We start from the raw sequence: 25878 nt of genomic DNA on the forward strand, positions 1-25878 counted from the left end.
AACATGCTTCATAAGTGAAAATGGGTCATTTCCACACAAAGACACTTACTTGATCTGGTGTTTTTCTGAGGTGGCTTCTTGTTTCTCTGCCTTGCTTTACTCATTGACTGCCCAAATTGGCTAAGTGAGAATTTCTGTCATGGAGGCCAGTGTGAGAAGGCTGGCAGAGCAGGCATTGGTGGTGACATCATGTTCACTGCTGTACTCTTGAGAAGAACTATCACAGGGCCTGGCAGCCTGGAAGGACCTAATGAAAGGAGGTCACTTTGCACCGTGGCTCAGGTGGGTAAGCTCACTGATACACTGGCCTGGAGCACAACCATCTGGAATGTTGTTTGGATAAGGATGTGGAGTGATGATTGGGGTTGACAGTCTGCATTTCACCAGCCTGTGGGGTGGTTGGGCAGGTGTTGACCATTGGAAAACTTTGGTTTAAGAGAAACTGAGCTTTCTTTCTTTTTAAGATTTTTTATTTCTTTTCTTGTATTTTTTAAATTATTTTTTTATTTTTATTTTTAATTTTTAAAAAGTCTTTCTTCCTTCCTTCCTTCCTTCCTTCCTTCCTTCCTTTCTTTCTTTCTTTCTTTCTCTTTCTAGCATGAGCCAGGGGAGGGACAGAGAGAGAGGGACAGGGAGAGGCAGACTTCCTGTTGAGAGAGGATCCTAATGAGGGGCTTGACCCCAGGACCCTGGGATCATGACCTGAGCTGAAGGCAGATGCTTAACTGACTGAGCCACCCAGGCACCCCTGTTTTTAATTTTTTTAAATTTAAATTTTAATTAGTGAGCATACAGTACAATATTGGTTTCTGGAGTGGAATTCAGTGATTCATCACTTAACATACAACACCCAGTGCTTATCACAACAAGTGCCCTCCTTAATGCTCATCACCCACCTAGCCCATCCCCCACCCACCCCCCTCCATCAACTCTCAGTTTATTCTCTACTGGTAAGAGTCTCTTATGGTTTGTTTCCCTTGCTCCTTTTTTCCTTTTCCTCCTTTCCATGTGTTCATCTGTTTTCTTTCTTAAATTCCACGTATGAGTGAGATCATATGGTATTTGTCTTTCTCTGATTGAGTTATTTCACTTAGTATAATACTTTCTAGTCCATCCACGTCATTGCAAATGGCAAGATTTTATTTTTTTGATGATTGACTAATAGTCCATCGTTTATATACGCTATGTCTTCTTTATCCATTCATCAGTCGATAAGACATTTGGGCTCTCTCCATAGTTTGGCTATTGTGGATAATGCTGCTATAAACATTGGGGAGGCTGTATGTCTTCAGATCTGTATTTTTGTATCCTTTGGGTAAATGCCTAGTAGTGCAATTGCTGGGTCATAGGATGGTTCTATTTTTAATATTTTGAGGAACCTCCATACTGTTTTCCAGAGTGTCTTCACAGTTTGCATTCCCATCAAAAGTGCAGGAGGGCTCTCCTTTCTCTGCATCCTTGCCAACACCTGTTGTTTCTTATGTTATTGATGTTAGCCATTCAGACAGGTGTGAGGTGGTATCTCATCATGGTTTTGATTTGTATTTCCCTGATGATGAGTGATGTTGAGCATCTTTTCATGTGTTTGTTAGCTATCTGGATGTCTTCTTTGGAAAAGTGTCTATTCATGTCTTCTGCCCATTTCTTAACTGGATTATTTATTTTTTGGATATTGAGTTTGGTAAGTTCTTTTTGGATTTTGGATACTAACCCTTTATCAGATATGTCATTTGCAAGTGTCTTCTCCCAATCCATAGGCTGCCTTTTTGTTTTGTTGATTGGAGAAACTGAAATTTCAAAGCAAAATGTCACACTTACTTAGTGATTCCATTTTTTATTAGTGGGGGGGGGGTGAACTTGGAATTATTGGATACATATGGTAGTAGGATGGGGCTAAAGGAGAAGCCAAAATTCTATTAAATTGTTTAATTGGAATACATTTTTGAACTATACACTGAACTTGATCCAGATTCTCATTATTAAGAAATATGTGGCTTGGTTTCTTGACGTTAACAAAGGACGTGAAAGAAACAACATCCAGTCCCTCTTCCCTTAAGAACTAAGAGTTCCAGTAACTCTGGACAGTGTCACTCATAAAATGAAGAAAAGAGACAGAGCCATCTATGTTGAACTGTTTTGTGTCTTAGAAGAAGTAGAGAGTGTTGAACTTGTAGTGGAAACTTCAGTGGCAGACTGAGTCTTGTAGCAGTTCCCTTTTGGTGAAGTGAGTGTTGGCAGCATTGGTGCCAAACTTAAGTTCCACATGATGATTGCCTCACCCAACGTCCCTATAACCTCATCACTTCAGACACGTGAATATCTGGCATGTCAAATCTGGGGCCCTGAGCCAGTTCTGTGCTCCTGTTGCTGCTGCTGCTGCTGGAGGCTGGACCCTCTCCTCTGTCTGAGTGAAATTAGGAGGCTGCTTTTTTTCATCCCATCCTTGTGGTCATTTTTGTTTCTCTCTCATGAAGACCCATTTGTTGATAAAATTTCAAAGGAAAACCCCTTAGTTGAATTAGCCACCATTTCGCAAAACGCCAGATCTTTCTATTTTAAAAAAGATACTGAATGGGTATTCTGTATAGTTGTTTTCTCCACTGGAGAAGAATGCATGGGATTCATCCTCCTCAGTCTTTTACACAAAAAGAAACCAAGGTACAGAGCAGTCTACTTGCGTGTGTGCCGCTAAGCGGTGGCAGAAGTGAGTTGAGGATTCCCGGGTGGCTCTCCATCTCGATGGGGCCCAGGCCTTTCCACCACTTTCCTTTCTTCATTCTTACTCACTAGAGCTTTAATTCACTGCAATTTTTTTGTTTGTTTGTTTGTTTATTTTTTATTTTTTTTTTATTTTTTTTTTTTAGTTTACTCTGATATTTTCTTGTCAGCAACTTGAACGTTAAGTCTAAATAGGTCAGTATTTTATTTTCATCAAGTCAGATGTCTGGTCTTTACTTTCAGACATCTTCACTGAGAATCTGCCAGGGAGTTTACATGTTGGGAGAGTCTGAAGCTAGGGATTACATTTCCGGAGCGGCTTCTGCCCAAACATGGCTAGTGGTGGGGCCAAAATGAGCCAACCATGGAAGTGGTGCTTGGGGGATGTTGACTGAGGCAACACAGATAGAGAATAAAAAAGAAATCCCAGGCCAGTTATGGCCAAGGGCAGTCCTGTTGTTCTTTTGATGTATACTGGAGCTATTTGTTTGGCCCAAACTGAGGGGTCCTTCTCCATGGGGTCTGACAACTGTTGTTTATAAGGAACCATCCTGGACCAGTGACACCAGAGCTGGCAGAACATCTTCATCTGTGGAAGTAAGGGGACCTGTCATTTACAGAAACCCTCCCTTGCCCTCAACTGGTAGCAGACAAAACAGAGGGATTTTAACACTGTTGGGGCTTTTTATCTGTCAGGCAGTTAAAAGGATGTTGAGCTTCTCTGTCAGTGTTAGGCGTTTCATCAGTTTGATTTGTAATAATTACAAATTACGATTACAAGGTTGGTCCTTGAAAGGGATTAGATGCTGAGAATTCATACCAGTAAAAGGTAGAGAAAGGAGGACAGTTCAGTGGACAGCGTGGCTTTGAACTCCTGTGGATCGCCGAACAATTCAGAGATTGCCACTTAACGCAGATCTCATTTATCACTGAGATCAGGAATGATGCCCATGAACAGCTCAGATGCCCCCAACTAAGATGCTCAGATGCCCCCAACTGAAGGCATCTCAGTTAGGTCCACTAAAACAGTTATTGGTGACATATCCTATGTTGTCCCAAAGTCCCTTATGCTCAGTGTGTCCAAAATTGAGTCTAATTTACCCCACAGACTTGGCGCCCTCTCCTGGAGGAAGGACACTGGTATCCACTCACCATCTGGGTTGTTTCCTTCCCTCCCTACCCACCATAACCAACAGTCACCAAGTTCTGGCAACCCCCAACCCCTGCCATTGTGGTAACATAGCTGCCAGCAGCCCTAGACCTCCATCTTCTTAAGTTTAAATCTGATGGTAAAGGTCACATGCCCTTCTTAAGGTTTCTAGCAAAATCTCACCAAGTCTCACTGACTCTAACTGTGTCACCTCTGAACCAATTACTTTGGCGGGGGCCGGGGAATATGATGCTTGGACCATCCAGTCCTTAGTCATCTGCCTTCCTCAGAGGTGGGCGGGGGGAGGGCTGAGTGGGGGAGGGGGTTTCTCAGTGGGAAGTTCCATAGTGTGGCCAGGAGAGAGGCAGATCAGCTCTAAATGGCAATCACAACCGATGTGTATACAACAAAGTAAAACAAGTAACAGAAAAAACAAGTAAAACAAGGCAGTAAAACAAGTAGCAGGAAAAACAACCCAATTAATGGAAGGGGGAAAGATGGGGCCAGCCCACCTGGGGCAGTGTCACAGGCATGAGACAGGGCCATGCAGGAAGCACAGAGACTCAGAACCCAGAGGACCTATGTGAAAGATGAGAACTGGGTGAATATATCAAATGCTATTTTAAAAGGAAGAGGTTCAGATCCATGTATATCTTTAAACTTTACGGAGAAGGATGCATTGGGAGTCTTTCTCATTAGTGCTGTAATGTTAAGCATCTGCATTTTAAGAAGGGTACTCCTTTCAACTAAGGGTAATTCCTTAGTAGGGATGGACAGGGCTGGGATCATGACCATTAATTTCATGGCCTCTGGGTTTCTTCCCTGGGATGAGTCCATAGGGTGTTGACATTTTACCTTTTACCTGTTTGCAAGCCTCAAAGAATGCTGCTCAGGGCCATGGTGACTCCGCCGTGTCCATTCTTCAAGGATACATGCCACTGAGTGATAGGAGAGAAGAGTCAGGCTGATGGAACCAAGTAATCACATGGAAATTTATTCTTTACTAGCCCAGATGGGGTATTGTTTTTACTGTTTTTCAACTTGGGGGTTGGGGGGAATAAAGCACAACAAAATAAACCCCAAAGGAAACTGTATGTGGAAGCCTCCATGTTACAATCTGGAAGTGATCGATTTAAAGATGCAAAAGTCAGCAGGTTTGGTATTCAGGATTTTCATGGTCACATTTAACTTGTCTTCATGGTATACAAGTATATTCTAAGTTATTGTCGTCGTATGGAAGCACTGCTAAACATGTATTCTTTTTGGTTAGTTTGGCCCTGAGCCTTAAATATTGGAACAGGCTAATGTTGAGGATGAATTTCGATGAGGACTTCCTCGCTTGGCTCCGTGGGTGAAACGGGATGCAGGGAGGAGGGATGGGTGGGGGATTGGTCTTGGAATACCAGAGACTTTTCAGCTACTTGGGCATTACATTTTCGTCACCTCTCAGAAGTGGATTAAGACCTCTGAGGACAGTGGGAAAGACACCAACCTACCTACCTGTGTTCAATTCCACTTGCTTGGTCTGAGAAGAGATAGACTTGGGGCATCAGATTTCCATTCTGGGCGGGGGTGAGGGGAGAGGGAAAGATAGTCCAGAGAGGAATCCGAGGTGGTTTAGCTTTTGGGAAGATTGGCTTAATGGGCCCATAGTGGTTAAGGGCCCACAGCTCCATCATTCACAGCCATGAAGGCAGCCTGTTACATCCGGGTACCTAGCTGTGACATAGGCTCACCAGTGTGCGGGGAGGCCAAGAGGCTCAGCTCCATGGATAGGAGCCAACACTTGAGAGTTGGAACCCGAATGTCCTAGGATTCCTCTCTCCTTCTTCACTTACAGAAGGGCAGAGAAGAGGAAACAGTATTTACAATGTGCTGAACTTTGACAAATACTCAATGCCTATGTGCACTTTATATTATATGTTATTTCATCTGTTTCTCAGAATATCCCTACAGAGGGAGACACTCAACATTCCACTTCCATAGAGAGGCTCGCTCACAAGATGCCATACTCAGTAAGAGGGCCGGGCAATCCAAAACTCTGTAGTCCGTGCTCCTCTAGTAAATAAGGTCTCAGTCCAGACTCTTAGAGCGTCGGGGAGGGGATGAGGTCAGACTGTTATGCAGGAAAGGGAGGTAGGCTTTTCCTGTGAGAGGCAGCTCTGACCCCTCTGTAGAAGTGTGCCCAGGCCTTCCACTCTACCCTAGCTCTTCTGTGATGCGAGGCCTCAAGGCAGCCCGGTGTTGAGATGCACAGGGAGGACTGCCTGCCTCCTGAGGCTTTATTTAGCCCTTGGCTGGTTCTCTCCATCTCATACAACGACCGCTAGTCTGTGAGGTAAGAGAGTAGCGACTTCTCAGTATCTTGGCTTGCTTTTCTGCAAAATATGTACCATAGTCTGCTCTTTCTATGTGGACAATGGAAAGAGCTATTATTTGTACTGACTACTCTTCAGTGCATAGCAGCGTTTCTTCAAACGCTAGTTCATGTGGGGGCTCCCACCCCCTGAAACGCAGCAGGCCACCAAGTCTCATTTCCAGGGAGTGTCATTTAAAAGCCAAAAGCAAGCTGACTACACACTTTTTAGCATGTACCTCTCTCATCTGCTCAGCAGAAATCCCTGTAACTTGTTAATAGTTCCCTTCTTATTTTTTTGTAGTGAAACCAATTGCAGCCTTAAATCAGTACCATTCGTTCCATCTTGGGCCATCTGAGAAAACCATTTAGGGTTGTAAAAAGTCATCTGCTCCATCTTGCCCTTCCTGCTGCGAGGCCAGGGCCAGAGCTGATGGAGTATCCCTAGAGCAGGACAGTGCAGTGTGCTGAACGGGCGGTCTCTTCGGGGACCGCATAAACACCAGATCTGGGGGAGAGCAAGGATGGACTTTCAAAGAGTGGAGACCAGATACATGTCCCATAAAACACAAATCTCTTTACAGCTAGAGTCGAGTTTCTCATTTGTGCCATTGCACTTATTTCCCTGAAGCTAAAAGTGTTTAGGGTAGAAGAGGAGGAGTGTAGAGTGCCACTTGCAGAGCAGGAATCTCTGAATTTCCCATAAGGCCCTGGAGGCAGGTCACTCTGGGGTCCAAAAACAAGAAGTAGGAGATGTCCTTCCTCATGCTTCTCAGCCGTCCCCTTCCCAAACTCCTTTACATCAAAATGGTTCCTTGAAAATTCCTTGCTATTGGTCATTCACATTGTAGCATAAATTTAATCTCAGATGCCAATAGAATTCTGAGAAGGACAGAAACAGAAGCCTATCAGTTTGAGACCCTCTGTCACAGATGAAGAGAAGGAAGAGGCAGCCCACATTGCCTGTGGTCATGAGCTGAACGGAGGCCAGTGGACCTGCAATTAGTCTGGTTTACTTCTCACCTTGATATATACGATATTGCCTTACCTCAATTTGTGGAATAAAAATCTTCTTACCTCTCTTAAAGGAATTTAAGGCATAAAGAAGAAAGAGGATGGAGAATTTCCGGAAATGACTCTAAAATCAGCAATTGTTTATTCTTCTATTTTGGAAGTTCATTGGGGGAAATTAAAAAAAAATTTTTTTTTCATGTCCAGATTTTTTTTTAAAATTTTTTATTTTTTATAAACATGTATTTTTATCCCCAGGGGTACAGGTCTGTGAATCGCCCAGTTTACACACTTCACAGCACTCACCAAAGCACACACCCTCCCCCAATGTCCCCACAGCACTCACCAAAGCACATACCCTCCCCATTTATTCTTCTCCTCATTGGGGGAAATTTTTTGACCAAGGAAGAGATGATATTAGTTGGGTTTTGTAGAAAATCAACTCTGAAGAAACTATTAACGAGCTAAATTTGAACTTCCCCAATCAATACCACTATCATATTTGTGGGAGTAGGCTGAGGCTAAAAATGAAATTTAGGTTTCTCTTTGAGGTTATCTGCTCCTAGGTTTGCACATCTGGACCCTCCTCCCTGACATGCTGTGGATGGTTTCTTTGGATCTCAGCATTACAGAAGCCTGCTAGTTTTCTTCACATTTCTCTCACTGATTAAAAACCTTATTTCTGCTCCTTTACACTTAAAATGTCCTTTACCCTTCTATAGCAGCTCAGGTTCTAAGAATCCTCTCAAGAATTGTGAATGAGCTAGAGGCACCATGCTCCTTGGGGGAATCAGGGCCCTCACAACCCCAGGAAGCTCCCAGTCTTGTCCCAAAGGAGGGATTCCATCATGGTAGAGTTCCTATATGGAAGACAGAGCAGCCTCCCATTCTGGAATTCAAATGAAAGGTCTGGCAGCCCCAGCATTCACCATTGCCTTTAACTGCCAATGGGTGGGGCAAGATGGGCTGTTGCCCAGTTGCTTCGTAGCCCTGGGAAAGGGGAGGCTTGGAAGGGTTATTTTTGCCTTCTGAAACTATCTGAGAACACGTGTGAAGTAAGTAGTTGAGTTGAACTGGCCCTTTGTTGCTGCTTCAGCCCCCGATCCAGTTCTAACATCCCCATGTCTAAGGAGCAACTCTGTCAAATACAGTGTCAGGAACTCAGAGATGAAAGGGACCTGGAGGTCTGCTCACCCGGGAGTGTGGTCTCCAGACCAGACATCAGCATCAGTCTCAGAAATGCAAATTCTCGGGCCCTGCCCCAGACCTGTGGAATCAGAAGCCCTGGGGGGTAGAGTCAGCGATCTGTTTTAACAAGCTTTTCATGTGATTCCCATGCAGCTTAAAGTTTAAGAATCACCCTGCTGGGTGCTTTGAAATAAGGAATTTGGTTGGTATCACTGGTTTTCAACCCTGGCTGTACATCAGAATCCTTTGATTCTCATGTAGTTGGTCTGAGATGGGATCTGGTACTTAGTGGCTTCTCTTAGCTTGAGAACTACTGGATCCAATTCAGTTTCTCATCTTCTGGATAAAGAAACCCAGAGAAGATAGGGATGTGCCCAGGGTCACATGGAGGTTTTGTGTGGCAGGCTGGGAGAAAGGAGGGGTTCTGACTTTGTGACCTATCTGGACTCGCCCTAACAAACATCCCAAATCCACAAACTACATTTACAGTCTTGGTTCCAATCTCTGAGACACAGGACAAGCTTTTCTAGAGGGAGATTAGCAGAGCCTCTGAATTATAATGATTTAGTTACAGATTAGCTTTGTTTTATGCTAACCTAGCTCTTCTGGTTGTGCTCATAATGTCTTTCATATGATAGGACTTTGGTCCCACACCTCACCTCCTCATAATATCTGGGCCCTCCTGCTCAGCCTTTCCAGGCCTCAGCCTTGACTTGGTACCTTGCCCCAGTACCCCATTTCCTTTCTGAATGAGGGCCTGAGATTTGATATGCTGTGTTTTTAGCTGGAGGACTAAATATAGCAAGGTCAGCAATAGTCCCAGGTGACAATATGTAGCTAATGCATTTCCATGCACAATGGGGGGAAGCTGAGCTGGTGGATTTTAAAGCTGATTGTCAGAGGTCTTACTGGAAAGTGAATTTGCTCATGAGAAATGGCAGTCAATATTGGAGGGCTTATTCTTTCCTTTTAAACAAGACTTTGAGGACACATACAGACACAAGAGTTTAGTGTTCTTTTGTGTCCCCTCTTTTGGACTGTGTGTGTGTGTGTGTGTGTGTGTGCCCATGTACCTGTGCACAGGTAGAATCACTTGACCAGGTCTGCTGAGTTAATAGAAAGTGATGGTTCTATAAAAATCAGCCCATCTTGGGCATTTGAGGGCACCTGCTGCCTGGCTTGCATCTGGCCTGCACAGACTCCTCTTAAAAGGCCTCTGACTCACTCTGGAAAACAGTATGGAGTTTCCTCAAAAAGTTGAAAACAGAGATACCGTACAACCTAGCAATCAAACTACTGGGTATTTACCCTAAAGATATAAATGTAGTGATCCGAAGGGGCATGGGCACCCAAGTGTTTATAGCAGCAATGTCCACAGTAGCTAAACTATGGGAAGAAACTAGATGTCCATCAACAGATGAATGGATAAAGAATATATGGTATATATACACAATGGAATATTATGCAGCCATCAAAAGGGGAAAGCTTGCCATTTGCAACGACATGGTTGGAACTAGAGGGTATTATGCTGAGCGAAACAAGTCAGGGAAAGACAACTATCATATGGTGTCTCTGATATGAGGAATTGGAGAGGCAGGGTGGGGTGGTCATCGGGACAGGGAGAGAAAAAAATGAAAGAAGATGAAACTGGGGAGGGAGACAAACCACAAGAGAATCTTAATCTTAAGAAACAAATTGAGGGTTGCTGTTGGGGAGATGGGAGAGGGATAGGGTGACTAGGTGATGACATTGGGGAGGGTTATGTGCTATGGTGAGTGTTATGACTTTGTAAGACTGATGATTCACAGACCTGTACCCCTGAAACAAATAATATACGTTAATTTAAAAAAAGGCCTTTGGCTCAATGGTATTCGCCTTTTATTTTTTAGGGGGCAGCACAGGCACATCCCCGACCACCTCCAGCACTGGGACACCATCCCCTTCAGCTTCTTCTCACCTTTTATCTCCATCCTGTTCTCCTCCAACATTTCATCTGGCCCCCAACACTTTCAATGTGGGCTGTCGAGAGAGCCAGCTGTGCAATCTAAACCTCTCTGATTATCCACCATGTGCCCGAAGCAACATGGCAGCCTTGCAGAGCTACCCAGGGCTGAGTGACAGTGGCTACAACAGGCTCCAGAGTGGCACGGCTTCAGCCACTCAGCCCTCAGAAACCTTCATGCCTCAGAGGACTCCATCCCTGATCTCAGGAATACCGACTCCTCCCTCGTTGCCTAGCAACAGCAAGATGGAAGCCTACGGCGGCCAGCTGGGGTCCTTCCCCACTTCCCAGTTCCAGTATGTCATGCAGGCCGGCAATGCGGCCTCCAGCTCCTCATCACCACATATGTTTGGGGGCAGCCACATGCAGCAGAGCTCCTACAACGCCTTCTCTCTCCACAATCCTTACAATCTCTATGGATACAATTTCCCCACTTCTCCCAGGCTAGCTGCAAGCCCAGAAAAACTGAGCGCCTCTCAAAGCACTTTACTCTGTTCTTCTCCTTCCAATGGGGCCTTTGGCGAGAGGCAGTACCTGCCCACAGGAATGGAGCACAGCATGCACATGATCAGCCCTTCGCCCAATAACCAGCAGGCGACCAACACCTGTGATGGCCGGCAGTACGGGGCGGTCCCAGGCTCCTCCTCCCAGATGTCCGTGCACATGGTTTAATGGCCTGTCCGAGCACCAGGGAGCCCACTGCAGCAGGGGCCCAGCGTCTCCATGAGCAGATCTTCCTTTCTGGGAGCCGAAGCCTTTGAAAAACGGGAACTGTGTTTTTTGGTTTTTGTTTTTTCTGGAGGAAGAAAGCACATACCCATGAACAACAAAAGACATTTAAGGCACTGAAGGAAATACTTGCAGTGGAGTCATCTCCGACTCAGTGGCCATTCTCCTGCCTTCCCAAACCTTAGTTTTATAAAGCATTGCCTACTCCAGAGTGGCCTTTGAAGAAACTGAATAATCATTTTATAATAATGTTAAGGGAGATACTAGCATGTAGCAGCCATGAAAAGTTACCCTGACATGAATAATACAGACCTACCTGTACATGCATACATACAAACATACATACATACATACATACATACGTGCATGCATGCATACACACACATATATATTCACACAAACTCTTACACCAACACACACGCACACTGACTTGGAAGGGTGTGAACTCTGTGCAGGGGGGCCCAGGTGGGGACTTTCACCAGGAATCCCATCTCTACAGCAGTAGATGGACTGGGGCAGCAATGGCAGTCAACCTTTCTGCCCCGTAGCCCACCCCGTTTCTGGAACGAACCGTGTATTCTGGAGCCCCTTCTGGTCCATGAGGGTAGACAGGCATCGGCACTACAACTGGACTTGGCTTCCTGAAAATGATTGCTTTTGAACTTTGGCTCTCCTCACTTGGCGTGCTATCGCTGACGTTCCAAGGGGTGCCTCTGAAAAGGGAGTAAGAGCAGCCGAAGGAGAAAGGAAGAGAAGGAGTAGTGAGCAAGAGAGAGAGGTGGAAAGCAAGACTGAGAGAGGAAGTGTGAGCAATGGTGAGAGTTGTAATGTATGGAGGAAATTGGTTTTGGTTTGGTCCTCACTTCTTTCCCCCTACAGGTTCTAGAAAGAATCGTGGCATCACCGAGGAATAAACGTCTCTGGGACATTATGCGGAGTCAGGGCACTGGTGACAGGGACAGGGGCAAGGAATGCACTTCGATCCTGCAGCTCTGACCACTGTTTTCCAGAGGGGGGGGGTGCCCCGCATGGGCAGTGCTAATTCCAGAGCCTGCAGCTGGCAGGGGAGGGGGACCGGAAGGAGTATGAAGAAGGAAGGGTGTTATAAGCCTGACAGATGATACCAAGCACAGAGGTGACATAAAGAGGCCTGGCCCTCCACATGCCAGATCCAGACACCTGACCTGGATCGCCTGCTCCATAGCCCCCCTGCGGCAGGAGAAATCCGGGCGCATCCAGGGAATCACAGATGGGTCTTCTCCATCCTTCCACCTGCCCTTAGATCTCCAGTTTTTTCAAATAGTTCATTGCATTTTGAAGTTTTGGGTTTTTTCCTTCATCTTTCCTTTCCCTTTCAGATCCTTTAATGTTAAGAAAACAAGTGAAGTTTGGTGCAAGCTAAACTTTTTAAGTGGTGTGGAAATGCAAATAATACCAAGTAAAATAATAACAGATATTATTAAGATTTTTGGTTTTGAGGTGTTGTAGATAAATGTATTTATGTGCCTAGTGGGGAATCCAATATTATGAATATTAAAAAAGGGGGCAATAAAAAGGGTATGTAAAATATGTATGAAGTAAAGGTGTATAAAAAATTTGCCCTTATGCACGGAACGCTGTTTCTAAGTGCCAAGCACAGAAAGCCGCTAAATAAAATCTTTGCAATTGTCTTATGGCGTGTTTGTACGGATTAAGTAAATAGCAGTGTATGCATTTGCATTGTGCTTTACAGTGAGCATGGCACTCATGTCTCTGCTGCTTGGCGTGATCTTTATGTAGACCTCCTCAAGCAGATTTCTTCATCCTCATTTTGACTAGTAACTAAGCTCCAGTGAGGTTGAGTGGGTTCTCCGGGATCGAAGAGCCGTTCAGAGAGGGAACGAGGACTTGAAACCAGGTCTGACTCTAGGGCTGTTTGCTTTTGTGTCAGCCACAGAATCCAGCCAGTCCAACAGCGACCCTCATCCCGGCCCTGTGCCCTGTGTGTGAAACCGTTCTTTATATGCGTATGTCAGCTCATTCCCCCATAGTTCTGTGAGATAGGTGTTATTTTGATCATCATTTCAGAGATCTGGAAACAAGCTTTAAAAAAATACGTATGGGATGCAGGCCCTCGTGTAGCAAGTGATTGAGCTAGCCATTGGAGCTCTGGGTCTGTGCCTGGTTCTGCTGCCTGAGCACCCCAGCGCCACCCCCGCCATCCCGTTGGGCACTTGGACAATCAGGAAAGAAGTTGTGTCCTGAGGCAGTGAGGTGAGCGTCGGTCTGAGGCTTTTGATCATACACTTACACCCCCCTCCTCCCCACCCCTCCTACCACCCCGGCCCCACTTTAAAAGCGCCTCCACAGCCCCCGGAGGGAGGGATTTTTGAATCGCCCCCTACCAAATGACAACTTAGAAGAGACCAACAAAGCACCTCAGACTGTTCCACTTAGAAGCACTTTCTCATATTTTCTCCCCCCACCAATATTTTCTCATTTGATCCTCACAGTAACCACTGGGGGATGGACAGGGTAGGAAGTATTGTTTTGCAAATGGGAGACCAGTGGTTGGACTGTTTCCCCTTAGACAATGACACTGGGAGCCCACTGACCCATTTTACCTGGGCTTGATTTGGGGGGGTCAGGTTGTCCACTACCACACTCATTCACCAGAAATGGAGCTTGGTTTGGGGGAGCAAACACTTTTATCATAGCATTGGTTTTATAGATGACTTCAAAGACTGAAAGGCTGGACAGTTTCCATCAGCTATTACATGGTTGCAGGAAGACCTGGAGCAATAGCTGATGAGAATCTCCATGGATTGTAGGTGTGACATATCTCAAGACTTAAAAAGGTACCATTTATGTGGAAATCTTGCAGTCAACCTTTGATTCATAAGGGCAGACTGAAAACAACTACATATAAAGCTTATAGTTATTTCTTTCTGATTTAGCTGCATACCAAATATTATGCATTGTTAGTGTTTGAGGTTTCAGGTTACAGATAATCATCATATGCCAAGGAGCAAACTTTACACAGAAATTTCCATATTTTAGGTTCACCTGCATGGCTCAGGGGTCAAGCCTCTGCCTTTGGCTCAGGTCATGATCTCAGGGGCCTGGGATTGAGACCTGCATCTGGCTCTCTGCTTGGCAGGGAACCTGCCTTCCCCCTCTCCAACTCCCTCTCTGCCTTGTGATCTTTGTCTGTCAAATAAATAAATAAAATCTTCAAAAAAAGAGAAATTTCTGTATTTTCACTGAACAGAGTAAGAATTTCAATAGTCATTTATGAGTGTTAAGTACAGAAATTTTCTGTAATTTGGATTAATTAGAACACTCCAAGTCAATTACATCTCAATTATGGCATGTGTCTTTATAAATGGTAAAGTAATAAAAATATTTCTTTTAACAAACTGGATACAAAATTTTCAAGAATATGCTGTACTCAATTCTCTTTAATGGAATGGTGAAAATTCTTTATGATAGGCACAATGAGTATATATAAAGAGCTATTAGAAAGCTCTTCTGCCCTTACTCATGTTTCTGGACAAAAGTCTGTCTTGTTCCTCTTTGCATCCTTGGAAAGTTCGTAGCCCAGTACAGATTCTCAATACATAGTCATTTTTACTGCTGAATTTTTTGGCCAAGCCCGTTTTTCAAGGATAGGGCAAGATTGTTGCACGGTGAATTATCACTCACTCCAAATTAATGGGCCCAAATGAACAAAGCTTATCCTTCATATGGCATTCCAGGGCAGAGTAATACAAATTTAACTTACATAATAGCTTGCCAGTATCCACTAGTACATAATGAAGGAGTTAAAAAAAAAATGTATGTGAGAGTTTCTTTCTTGAAAGGTTTACTTTCTAGGCAGTCATGTGCCTATGGGGCAAATGATGTGAAAGACTAAAAATTCAGAGGCGATGCTTAGGGTAAGAAGGTGAGGTTGGAACTGTTTTCACTGTGCGGGGGCGGGGGGAAGGAAGGGGGTAGAATGATGGAGTTTGAATGATGCTCAGAATTTTTATTTTTTATTTTTTATTAATTTATTTTTAAAGATTTTATTTCTTTATTTGTTTGAGAGAGAGAGAGAGAGAGAGAGAGAGCACAGGCAGGCAGAGTGGCAGGCAGAGGCAGAGGGAGAAGCAGGCTCCCTATGGAATAAGAAGCCTGATTCGGGACTCTATTCCAGCACACTGGGATCATGACCTGCACTGAAGGCATCTCTTAACCAGCTGAGCCACACAGGTGTCCCAATGCTTGGAATTTTTGGAATTTTTGTAGAAGGAATGGCAAGTTAAGAATGAAATAACAACTTAAAAGTCAATCAATAAATAAGTTTTGGAGGAAAATGATAGCATCTCAATTCAAGCCTTGTTATTTAATAAAAAAGTTCAGAACCTTCTTGTAGCTCATAGACTAATAGTGTCTTCTGTGAAACAGTTCATCATTAGTGAGCACATAGAAGGTAGACATAAAAGGGCAGAGGTGCTTGGCTGATGCCAAATGTTTGATTCGTTGCTTAGCACTTGGAGAATTCCAGAGAAGCTCTGCTGTACTAATTTGCATTCAATAAACTAAAGGAGAGTTGTCCTCCTAAGGAAACCCAGCCACAAAGCTAAATTTTCACAAAGTGTTGGTGCTTACGGTTGTTGGTTGGAGACCTGATTTCCAGAGAGGACCGTACCTATGACTGGCTACATTAGTTCATCTGGTTCAATGTCAATAAACATTAAACAATGTCAATAAACATTTCATGCCTAGTCTATATCAAGCACTGACCTTGGCATGAGGACATAGAGGTGAACAATTCTTGATTCTGAGGAGTTCATGGTCTAGTGAGAGACGGCTATGGGATACCCTAGAAGACAAATGAATAATATAATTTCAGATTCCAAGAGTCATCTCAAGGGGATTGCAAACAACAGAATGATAGAGAGTGATAGGGGAATGAGGATAAGGAATCATTTAAATAGGGTTTTCTGAGAGGCCTGTTCTAAGGAGACGACTTCTGAGCAAGTACACATGCGGACGTCATCTCAGAATTTGCTTTCTCCAACTTACACCGAGGGCAGCCAGATCCTCACCAGAGGTGGTGTTCTGCTGGTCTTGCATCGTCTGAGGCTGGGGATTTTTGTTCTTTGTAGCATTGGTCCTTATTTGCTGAAACCTGGCTGCTGGCCTTCTGGGACCAGAGCCATTTAGAGACACCTTCAATCTGAATCTGTCTTCTCCATGGCCCCAGTAAAGTCTTAGTTTCATGACTTCCTTGGTCAAGGATGAGAGTCATCCATCCCTTCTATCTTACTTTGTCAAAAGATTAACACTAATGATCAAACTATCAATTAATTAATAACAATCAGATGAATTATGAACGCCAAGTAACAAGAAAAGTACTAAATATGGCTTGGTATTCCATAATTTTCTCTGAACTGTTCTATATAATGCAGACATGTAGAAAATTTCCTACCATCAAGATTTCGGCTTCGGGGAGCCTGAGTGACTCAGACAGTTCAGCGTCTGCTATCAGCTGGGGTCATGATCCTGGAGTCCTGGAATTGAGTCCTGCATTGGGCTCCCTGCTCAGTGGGGAGCCTGCTTCTTCCTCTATCTGCCGCTCCCACTGCTTGTGCACTCTCTTTCTCTGTCAAATAAACAAATAAAATCTTAAATTAAAAAAAATTTTAGCTTGGTCGAGAAGTCAAGATATGTACATATGAAACAGTGAACAGTGAAAGTATTACATCTGTGGTAATGACCATATATTCTGCAAAATGTTAGAAGGAAACACATTTTTACTGAGTTTTTATTGCATGTTACACATTATGCAAGTTTATCCTTTAATCCTGCAACTACCCTACAGAATTTGTATTTTAATCCTTATTTTATAGATGGGGAAATAGAAACTCATAGAGATTAGCAATGTGTACAAAATCACAGAGCTTGTAAGTAACAAAGACAGGGCTCCAGCCCGTTATGTTTTTCTAAAAATGAGATTCAAAGGGACTATAAGAAAGAGAAGTGTTCCTGGAGGAGGGTGAATTTGAATTATTGTTTGAAGAACTGGAAACCACACGTACACTGAAGAGAGAGGTGTCTGGGTGTGAGAGTGGGAAGCAGCACAGTTAAGACAAGTATTTTCTCTATGGGACAATGAGTTATGGCAGTGGGCAGAGGGGAGAGGATGTTCACTTTCTTAAGTCAAATCTCAAATCTCTTAAGTCAGTTGTTCTCCCTGCTGCTCTGGGTACCATGACTCTGGATTTCCTTTCCTTATGTGAAATGTCCTAGTTCTGTAACTTGGGCAATTCAGGATTTCCTCCAGTGTCTCAGTGGGAGCCTTCATCCTGGAAAGGGCCAGGGAGGTGATGGAGGAGTTGAGCTCCGTCTCCCAAACCCACCGGGTCCCCTAGGCACAGGTTTACTGCCATGGTCCCTGTGTCAAGCTCAGCATAGGGCCCCTTGCTTCTCTAGCCAGGCGTGCAGTGCCACGTGGGACTGTGAAAGGAGATCTTGCTGTTTAAGGCCGAGAAAACATTCATCATGTTTTCCTTCTTAGCTCATTTTACTGCTCATAGCACTCATCTTTTATGGGCCAGACTAACGGCATTTCCCACTTCAGATGCTTCCTACTCACACTTTCTGCTTTTATTAGACTTTATTGCAGGCTCTGCAGAGGCATAGAAAACCAAAAAGGTTTTGAATCCTTTTTTGGTATTTTCACCTAGTGAAGCTGAAGCAGACAAAGGGGACTGCCAAGGACGACCCGGTCAACCCTCCTGCAGTTCTCATTCTAAAGAAGTTTCTGGGCTCCATGAAGAGGATTTTTAGATTTTCCCCTTCCTTCCACACTGCATATCCTCCCTCCTCCCATGGGCAGGGAAAGCCCCTCCTAAGTTGTCTCTGGATGATGTAACTGATAAACCCTCAAATAGGAACACGTTATTGTTCATTTCTCACTCATCTTGCAATTCAACCCACGTTTCCTGGTTAAGTTGCTCTCTTCCTAGCAGCGATCCCGGGAACCAGGCTCCTTTTAGGCTCTGCTATCTTCAACACATATGTTTGGTACCTCTCTGTTCAGGTAGCAGATGGAGAAAGAGTAGAAACTTGAACTTGGTAGATAAATCAGGCCTGGAACTGGTTACGTGACTTCCTCCTGATTGTGTCGTTTGAACTCCAATGGCCACACCTATCTGCGAGAGAAGCTGGGAAATACGCAGTCCAGGTGATTGCTGAGGAAGAGGAGGCAGATTCAGTGGGCATCAGAGAGTCCCTGCAAACCCTGGAACCAGTCTTCAATTATTTTCTAAGATCCATTTTTCCTATAAACCTAGGTGGTAAAAGGGTAAGGCTAACTTCTAGTCCCAGCTTCTCGAATGTTTGGCGAAACTATCTGGAGAAACTGACTTTACTGCACTAGAGGTCAGTTCATCAGTAAGATGTATCTTTCAGTAGGCATTCCTTCTTATTCTCCTAAAACATCTTGCAGATTCAACTACGAAACAAAAAATGTTTGTCAAGTGCTTATTGCATGCCAGCAATATTATTATTATTATTATTATTATTATCCCTATATCATAGGTGAAAGAAAAATTACAAAGATCATCAATATTGTGCAAGGACACACTCAGGCAGTCCTATTCAGAATTTGCAGTATTTATTAATATGTTAGCTAAATATAGCTGGATTTTTGTTTTTATATTTATTTACTTGGGCAAAATGCCGAGAATGCTGGTGGTAAGTCATGCTCCCTGCCCTTAGAAAGCTTACAGTATGGAAGGAATCAGTTCTCATTGGGTTTCATCCAGAAAGATCATAAGCATGACACTGTACTGTTAAGTGCCTAACAGTTAGCTTTTAAACATTGTTAATATAGGTGCCCAACAGTAAGTTTTTGATTGCTGTTTTTCAAAGACATTCATCTCCAGACATATCACCAGTTACACAACCAAATAAAGGCCACCCTGCCCATGAAGTTCCCTGTTTTAGAAAAGCCCACTTGAGTGACCCTACATTTCCCATTCTCTAATTCCTGCTCTTATGTTTTATATTCACCAATCAAGAGTGAACCCAAGAAACCTAGGCACCCCACCTGCAGCCTCAGCAAGTTAGAGTCCCAGGTCAGGTCCATGTCTCTTGTGACCTCATTGTGTGGCTCTGGGAATGCTATGTACTCTCCAGGACCTGTGAAAAACCTTGTTTTTTCAAAGCTCCTTGATGATTGTTTCTGATGTGTACCTTGCAATCATAGTAAGAACCATGAGGGCTGGTCCAGCCACAAAAGTGGCTCCAGTCAATCAGGGAGTTGTCTGTGGGGGGTTGCCAAGAGTAGTAGGGGCCCAGGTGAGTGCCCCAGTCATTCCTAGCATCACTCAATGGGCTGAGGCCAAGGCAAAGTGAACATGGTTATATGAGTCATCTCTCTAGAGTGTCAGGATCACATTCTACTCAGTTTGTAGATGTACAGGTCTTCATATGACACTTTCTACCTCCAAGTAGGAGCATGGGATGCCTAATGATGTAATAATGTTCTGTGCAATCCCCAAAGACCCAGTAAAACCTTTCCACATGGCTTCCAAACTAGGTTTTTGGAACTATGCTCTGTTTAACCCTGTGACAGTGCCAGATTTTGGCCTCAAAATGCTGCTGGTGATGTTCCACAGGAAGGACGTTCACAAACCCAAACAACCAGTGCCAGAAGCCAACAAACATCTCATGTCCCTTCACCAATCAGTATTCTTTGCAGAAGAGAACCAGTTTAGCAATCCCATCATCCAAAAGTGATTCCCAGAAACACCTAGGCAAATGGTCATGGATTCCATATTCCATTATCAGGCTATGCTGGTCTGCAGAGGACTTAATGCTTCACCAGTAAAGTCTTTTTCTTAAATGTTGGTTGGGTTTCTTTGTGATGTGTGCTTACATATGTCTTCACATTAAGCTTTCCACGCCCCACCCTAACTTGGGCTCATTCTCCTGAAAAGTGACCAGGGCAAGGCTCCTTTAACCATTCAGAATTAAAGGAGATTGCAACTGTAATAAAATTATTAGGGCAAAAGCCAGAGGATTCAGAATTGGAAAGACTCATTTGTATACTCAAAGCATCAGGATATAAGACTCCTTGAGACTTAAACACTAAGTGACATCCTTTATTATGTAGCTGAATAGAAATATCCTCATGGGAACTTAAGGTGTTGATATTGGCAAAGATTATCTCTGGGTCTATATATAAGACAGGAGCATGCTGGTAGTAATGTGGCATATCAGACATTTTGGTTTGATAATGTCTATGAAGATCAGCAGAGCCTTTGGGGAAGATTTAAGGAAGATACTGTCAGAGAATATTGAACTATAGACCAAACTAAAGGATAGTCCAGAGTGGCTGCCAAAGTACTTGTCTCTTACAAGGTAAAAGCATGGGGAACTTCAGCCATCTCCCTCAACATGGCCCTCTACAAGACCTGGTAAATCAAATTACCCTTTGAGAGTTAAACTAATTAGTTTTCCTGCAGTGACAACTTCAGTTGGATGTGTGTTCTTCTGTTTGAATGTCAACACAAGTCATACTTAATATATCATGACAAAGTAATACTGACAACAAAATGAGTTTCTGAAGTAGAATTAATTTGCAGGCATGAAAATAACATTCACACAAATTCATTCAGTCAAGTCTTTGACAATGGCTCATCAACATGAACAACTCCTTTGTGCAGGACATAGTGTTAGATGTTTGTAATGTATAGATAAATAAGAGCTAGTCCATACAATTTCGGAGCTCACAGCCCAGCGTGGAGACAGACCATAAACACAAACAATTATTGTGGTGAGGAAATGCTATGAGAGAGATGAATATGGATGCTACAGGGGCACAGAAGAGAAGCAGCTGGGTCAATCCAGAGTTCAAGGAAGACTTCTTGGAGATGACAACAGATGCTTACAAGTAAGACCGCTTACCACAGACATAGGATAAGTGAAGGACCAATGACTGTAATCCGGGTGACCTAAAGCAATGTTATAAGGAATTGCAGGTGCCCAGTGCTGCATGATGCAGATTATGTGTAGAAGTTTGGGAAATTTTGTATCAGAAGAAATGGCTCCGAATGGTAGAAAATAACAAGGCATGGCCTAAGATTTGGAGTCCAGTGGAGTAGGCACCACTGGATATGTGGAAGCTCAGTTTGATAAAAAGCGCTGGGAAGCTCAAAGAGCTACAAGAGGCAGCTCAAAGAGCTACAAGAGGCAGCTCAAAGAGCTACAAGTAGGGCATACATCCTCTTACAATATCCTTTTTACCCATAATTATTTGAGAAAAAATTGTATGAACTAAAAAAGAACTTCAGTCCTTCTTGCAAATCTGGAGAGCAATACCACATCATCTTCACACCACAAACCTGGTGACGTGAATGTGTGCAGACACTTAACCCACCATAGAAAAGCCAAGCACAGAGTGAAAAGGTCACTTGTAGGAAGGTGTGAGATGTGTGGGAAAGGCCAAATCATAGAAGAGTTACCCATGCAATGGCCAAGTCAAGCAAGATTCAACAGGGGCCGTCTTGCCTGGTCAGGCATTTCATAAGCCCACACTCAAGAGTCTTAGCAGGACCCAGAGATCCAAAATTATGAGTTATTTAACTTGGCCTCTAGCATGACTAACTCTTTTGTGACTTGGCTGTTCTTGGGGATGTCACACCTTGATTCTGGTGCACTTTACTGAAGAATATTTTTCTAGGTGCATTTTATACTTTCAATGACATAGTCCTTTCTGTTTAGGGAAATAATTAAAGAAGAACCAGCAGTAGGGGATTTATTCATTCCAGCTCATTATCTTGGAAAATGCTGCTTTGCAAAGAATTGTACTGTAGGAGTATGAACTTTAATGGGACCTGCTGGTGCATAGAAAACCATTTTTTTTCCCCCAATGCATTAAGCCCTAGAACTGATTGGAAGTAGGAGACATTAAGGAGGACGTAGAAGGGCGGTAGGCTAACACTTAGACTTAACTGAGGTGCGACAAGTTTGTTTTCAGCTCTCCTCAGTGGCCACCTCAGGAAACTCAGAGGATGGAATTTGTAGAAGTTTTAAGCCTGAGACCTATCATCAGCTCCAAGGGAGAGCAGATTTCACAGATTGTCCAAGCACAGAATGGAGTGTTGCTGTGATTAGAGGAGAGCAGGAAGCTGGCCTGAAAACAAAATCTTCAGAAATCTGGAACACTGAGAAATGAACAGAGACTCTTATAGAACCCGGAGGTGGTGACTCTCCAGGAGTCTAGTCTTCTAACTCAGTTTTATAGGTCAGAAGATGAAAGAATGAAATGCACTCTTTTTTGATTTTCATTGCTCCCCACTCCTGGAAGCAGAGATTTTATTAGCATGTTTTGCTTCTAAAGAAGCTACAGTCTTTGGGCCATAGCCAATTTCATTTTTCTTTTTCTTTTCTTCTCCTGCTACATGGAAGACAACACATAGGGAACATATCCTAGGCATATTTTTAAAAGGCCTGGATTTGAGCCTTTGGTTCTGTCATTTAGTGGCTGTAAAATGGAGATCATAATTTATGTCCTGTTATTAGAGATAATATAATAAAAAATCCATCTCTCAGTGAGGGCTGTGTAACAGGCACTTGGTATATGCTAGTTGTGCTGGTGTTTTTCCATCTGTCTTCCTGATAGAAAATAATAGGATAGCAATCTCTTTCAAGAAAGGCGTGATTAGGGGCACCTGGGTGGCTCAGTGGGTTAAAGCCTCTGCCTTTGGCTCAGGTCGTGATCCCAGGGTCCTGGGATTGAGCCCAGCATCGGACTCTCCGCTCAGCGGAAAGCCTGCTTCTCTTCCTCTCTCTCTTTGCCTGCCTCTCTGCCTACTTGTGGTTGCTGTCTGTCAAATAAATAAATAAATAAATAAATAAATAAATAATCTTTAACCAAAAAAGAAAGAAAGAAAGAAAGAAAGAAAGAAAGAAAGAAAGAAAGAAAGAAAGATGCAACTAGAGGAGAATGACTGATTCATCAAGGCTGATTTGGGGGATGTTGAACCAACGTCAGACTGGAATTGGTGGGAGCACCTTCCTCATCAACAGTACGAGTTTGTTGTGTCACCGGGTCATTCACGAGGATGAGCATGGTGTAAATGTGATGGAAAGGCCACAGATTCAAGTCCTATTCCTGCCACAGGTCAGCTGTATGACAGTCTTCAGGCCTTTCTGGGTGTTGTTTCCCTGTCTTAAAAATAGAGATGTGACAAGAGGTGGTTTTTAGGGTCTCTGCCATCTCTGATGCTCCATGAAACATAGATGGGTCTTGTTTATGATTTTTGGTCCATCTTTGCAATAGATTATGTTTAAAGAAGTAGTTGAAAATCAAGATCAGCAATAAGCTGATAGATTTCACTTGTGTAGAAAGTCAGACTTGAGAACTCCAGGTATCTCCTCTTCACCAAGCACTTCTCAATGCTTCTTGATGAATTTTTACTGAAATATCTTTTCTTCTTTACAAAGAAGACACTTGCTTTTAGGCATTTAGTGAAGATTCCTGGGTTTAGGGCCAGCTTCCAGTTCCCTTGTCTTGCTGGCACTGAACATTCTGAACCTCAGTTTCCCTTCTCTGTGAAATAGGAGTAATGATGGCTCTATTATGTATGAAATGGGAAGGACTTGATTACTTGCATGTGAGTAGTGTTTATAATATAGATAGGTAGGTAAATAGATAGATAATAGATGGATAGATGATAAATAGGCTCTCATAGTAAGTAATACTTGAGTATATAAGGAGGTTTTCTTTTATATTCTTGATGGCACATAGCACAGTACTGGAGTCAAAGGTGCTATATTAATTATGAACTGACTTCATGAGAATTAAAAATTTTCTTTACATAATCTTTTTCTAATTTGCAAAATTATTCCTGCTTGCTGTAACAAAGCAAATGCAATAGCATTTTCAATAATTCATTTTTCCTGACCTATTATTGTTGGTATATATCTTTCTAGATTCTTTTCCTAAGACTCTTCAGCCCACACACTCATATGTCCTCTCTTATCTACACATGCATTCAGTTGGTTTTTAGTTCTTTCCTTTTTTTTAATTAAAAACATTTTTTATTAACATATAATGTATTATTTGCCCCAGGGGTACAAGTCTGTGAATCGCCATGTTTACAATTTCACAGCACCCACCATAGCACATACCCTTCCCAATGTCCATAACCCAACCACCCAATCCAAACCCCCATCCCATCAGCAACCCTCATTTGTTCTGTGAGATTAAGAGTCTCTTATGGTTTGTCTCCCTCCCGAACCCATCTTGTTTCATCTTTTCCTTCCCTGCCCACCAAATCCCCAACTTTGCCTCTCAAATTCCTCCTATCAGGAGATCATATGATAATTGTCTTTCTCTGATGGACTTACTTCGCTCAGCATAATACTCTCTAGTTCGATCCACGTTGTAAATGGCAAGATTGTTTTTTGATGGCTGCATAGTATTCCATTGTATGTTTGTAGATGGACATCTAGGTTCTTAAAATAGTTTGGCCATTGTGGACACTGCTGCTGAAACATTCAGGTGCACATGCCTCTTTGGATCACTACATTTGTATCTTTAGGGTAAATATCCAGTAGTATCATTACTGGGACATAGGCTAGCTCTATTTTCAACTCTTTGAGGAACCCACATACTGTTTTCCAGAGTGGCTGCACAAGATTGCATTCCCAGCAAAAATGTGGGAGGTTTCCCCTTTCTGTGCATTCTCGCCAACATCTGTCATTTCCTGACTGGTTAATTTTAGCCATTCTGACTGGTGTGAGGTGGTATCTCACTGTGGTTTTGATTTGTGTTTCCCTGATACAGAGTTAAGCTGAATGCTTTTTCACATGTCTTTTGGCCATGTGGATGTCCTCTTTGCAGAAATGTCTATTCCTATCTTCTGCCCATATCTTGACTGAATTATTTCTTTTTTAGGTGTTGAGTTTGGTAAGTTTGTTACAGATTTTGGATACTAGCCCTTTACCTGATACACCATATGCAAATATCTTCTCCCAATCTGTCAGTTGTCTTTTGGTTTTGTTGACTGTTTCCTTTGCTTTGTAAAAGCTTTTGATCTCGATGAAGTCCTGATAGTTCATTTTTGCCCTTGCTTCCCTTGCCTTTGGCAATGTTTCTTGGGAAGAAGTTGCTGTGGCTGAGGTCGAAGAGGTTGCTGCCTGTGTTGTCCTCAAGGGTTTTGATAGATTCCCATCTCACATTGAGGTCTTTCATCCATTTTGAGTCTTCTTGTGTGTGTGGCATAAGGAAATGGTGCATTTCATTTTTCTGCATGTGGCTGCCCAATTTTCCCAACACCATTTGTTGAATTGACTGTCTTTTTTCCATTGGACATTTCTTCCTGCTTTGTTGAAGATTAGTTGTCCATAGAGTTGAGGGTCTGTTTCTGGGCTCTCTATTTTGTTCCATTGATCTATGTGTCCATTTTTGTGCCAGTGCCACACTGTCTTGATGATGACAGCTTTGTAATAGAAGTCTGGAATTGTGATGCCACCAACTTTGGCTTTCTTTTTCAACATTCTTCTGGCTATTGAGGTCTTTTCTGGTTCCATATAAATTTTAGGATTATTTGTTCCATTTCTTTGAAAAAAATTGATGGTATTTCAATAGGGATTGCATTAAATGTGTGGCTTGCTTTAAGTAGCACAGACATGTTTACAACATTTGTTCTTCCAATCCACGAGCATGGAACGTTTTTCCAT

General features: G+C 43.1%; 1 protein-coding gene across 2 annotated transcripts in view; it reads left to right on the forward strand.

The window, feature by feature from the left end:
- Positions 1–12823, forward strand: part of TBX15 (T-box transcription factor 15) — a 103192-nt gene extending 90369 nt beyond the window's left edge. For both annotated transcript variants that reach the window (XM_004771050.3, XM_004771051.3), the window contains exon 8: positions 10313–12823. In XM_004771050.3, the coding sequence (XP_004771107.1) occupies positions 10313–11097 (785 nt within the window). In that variant the 3' untranslated portion in view covers positions 11098–12823. The remainder of the gene's footprint in view (positions 1–10312) is intronic.
- The last annotated feature ends 13055 nt before the right edge of the window (positions 12824–25878 follow it).

This window comes from Mustela putorius, unplaced genomic scaffold, assembly GCF_011764305.1.
Source record: "Mustela putorius furo isolate JIRA1106 unplaced genomic scaffold, ASM1176430v1.1 tig00000585_pilon_pilon_pilon, whole genome shotgun sequence".
NCBI lineage: Eukaryota > Metazoa > Chordata > Mammalia > Carnivora > Mustelidae > Mustela > Mustela putorius.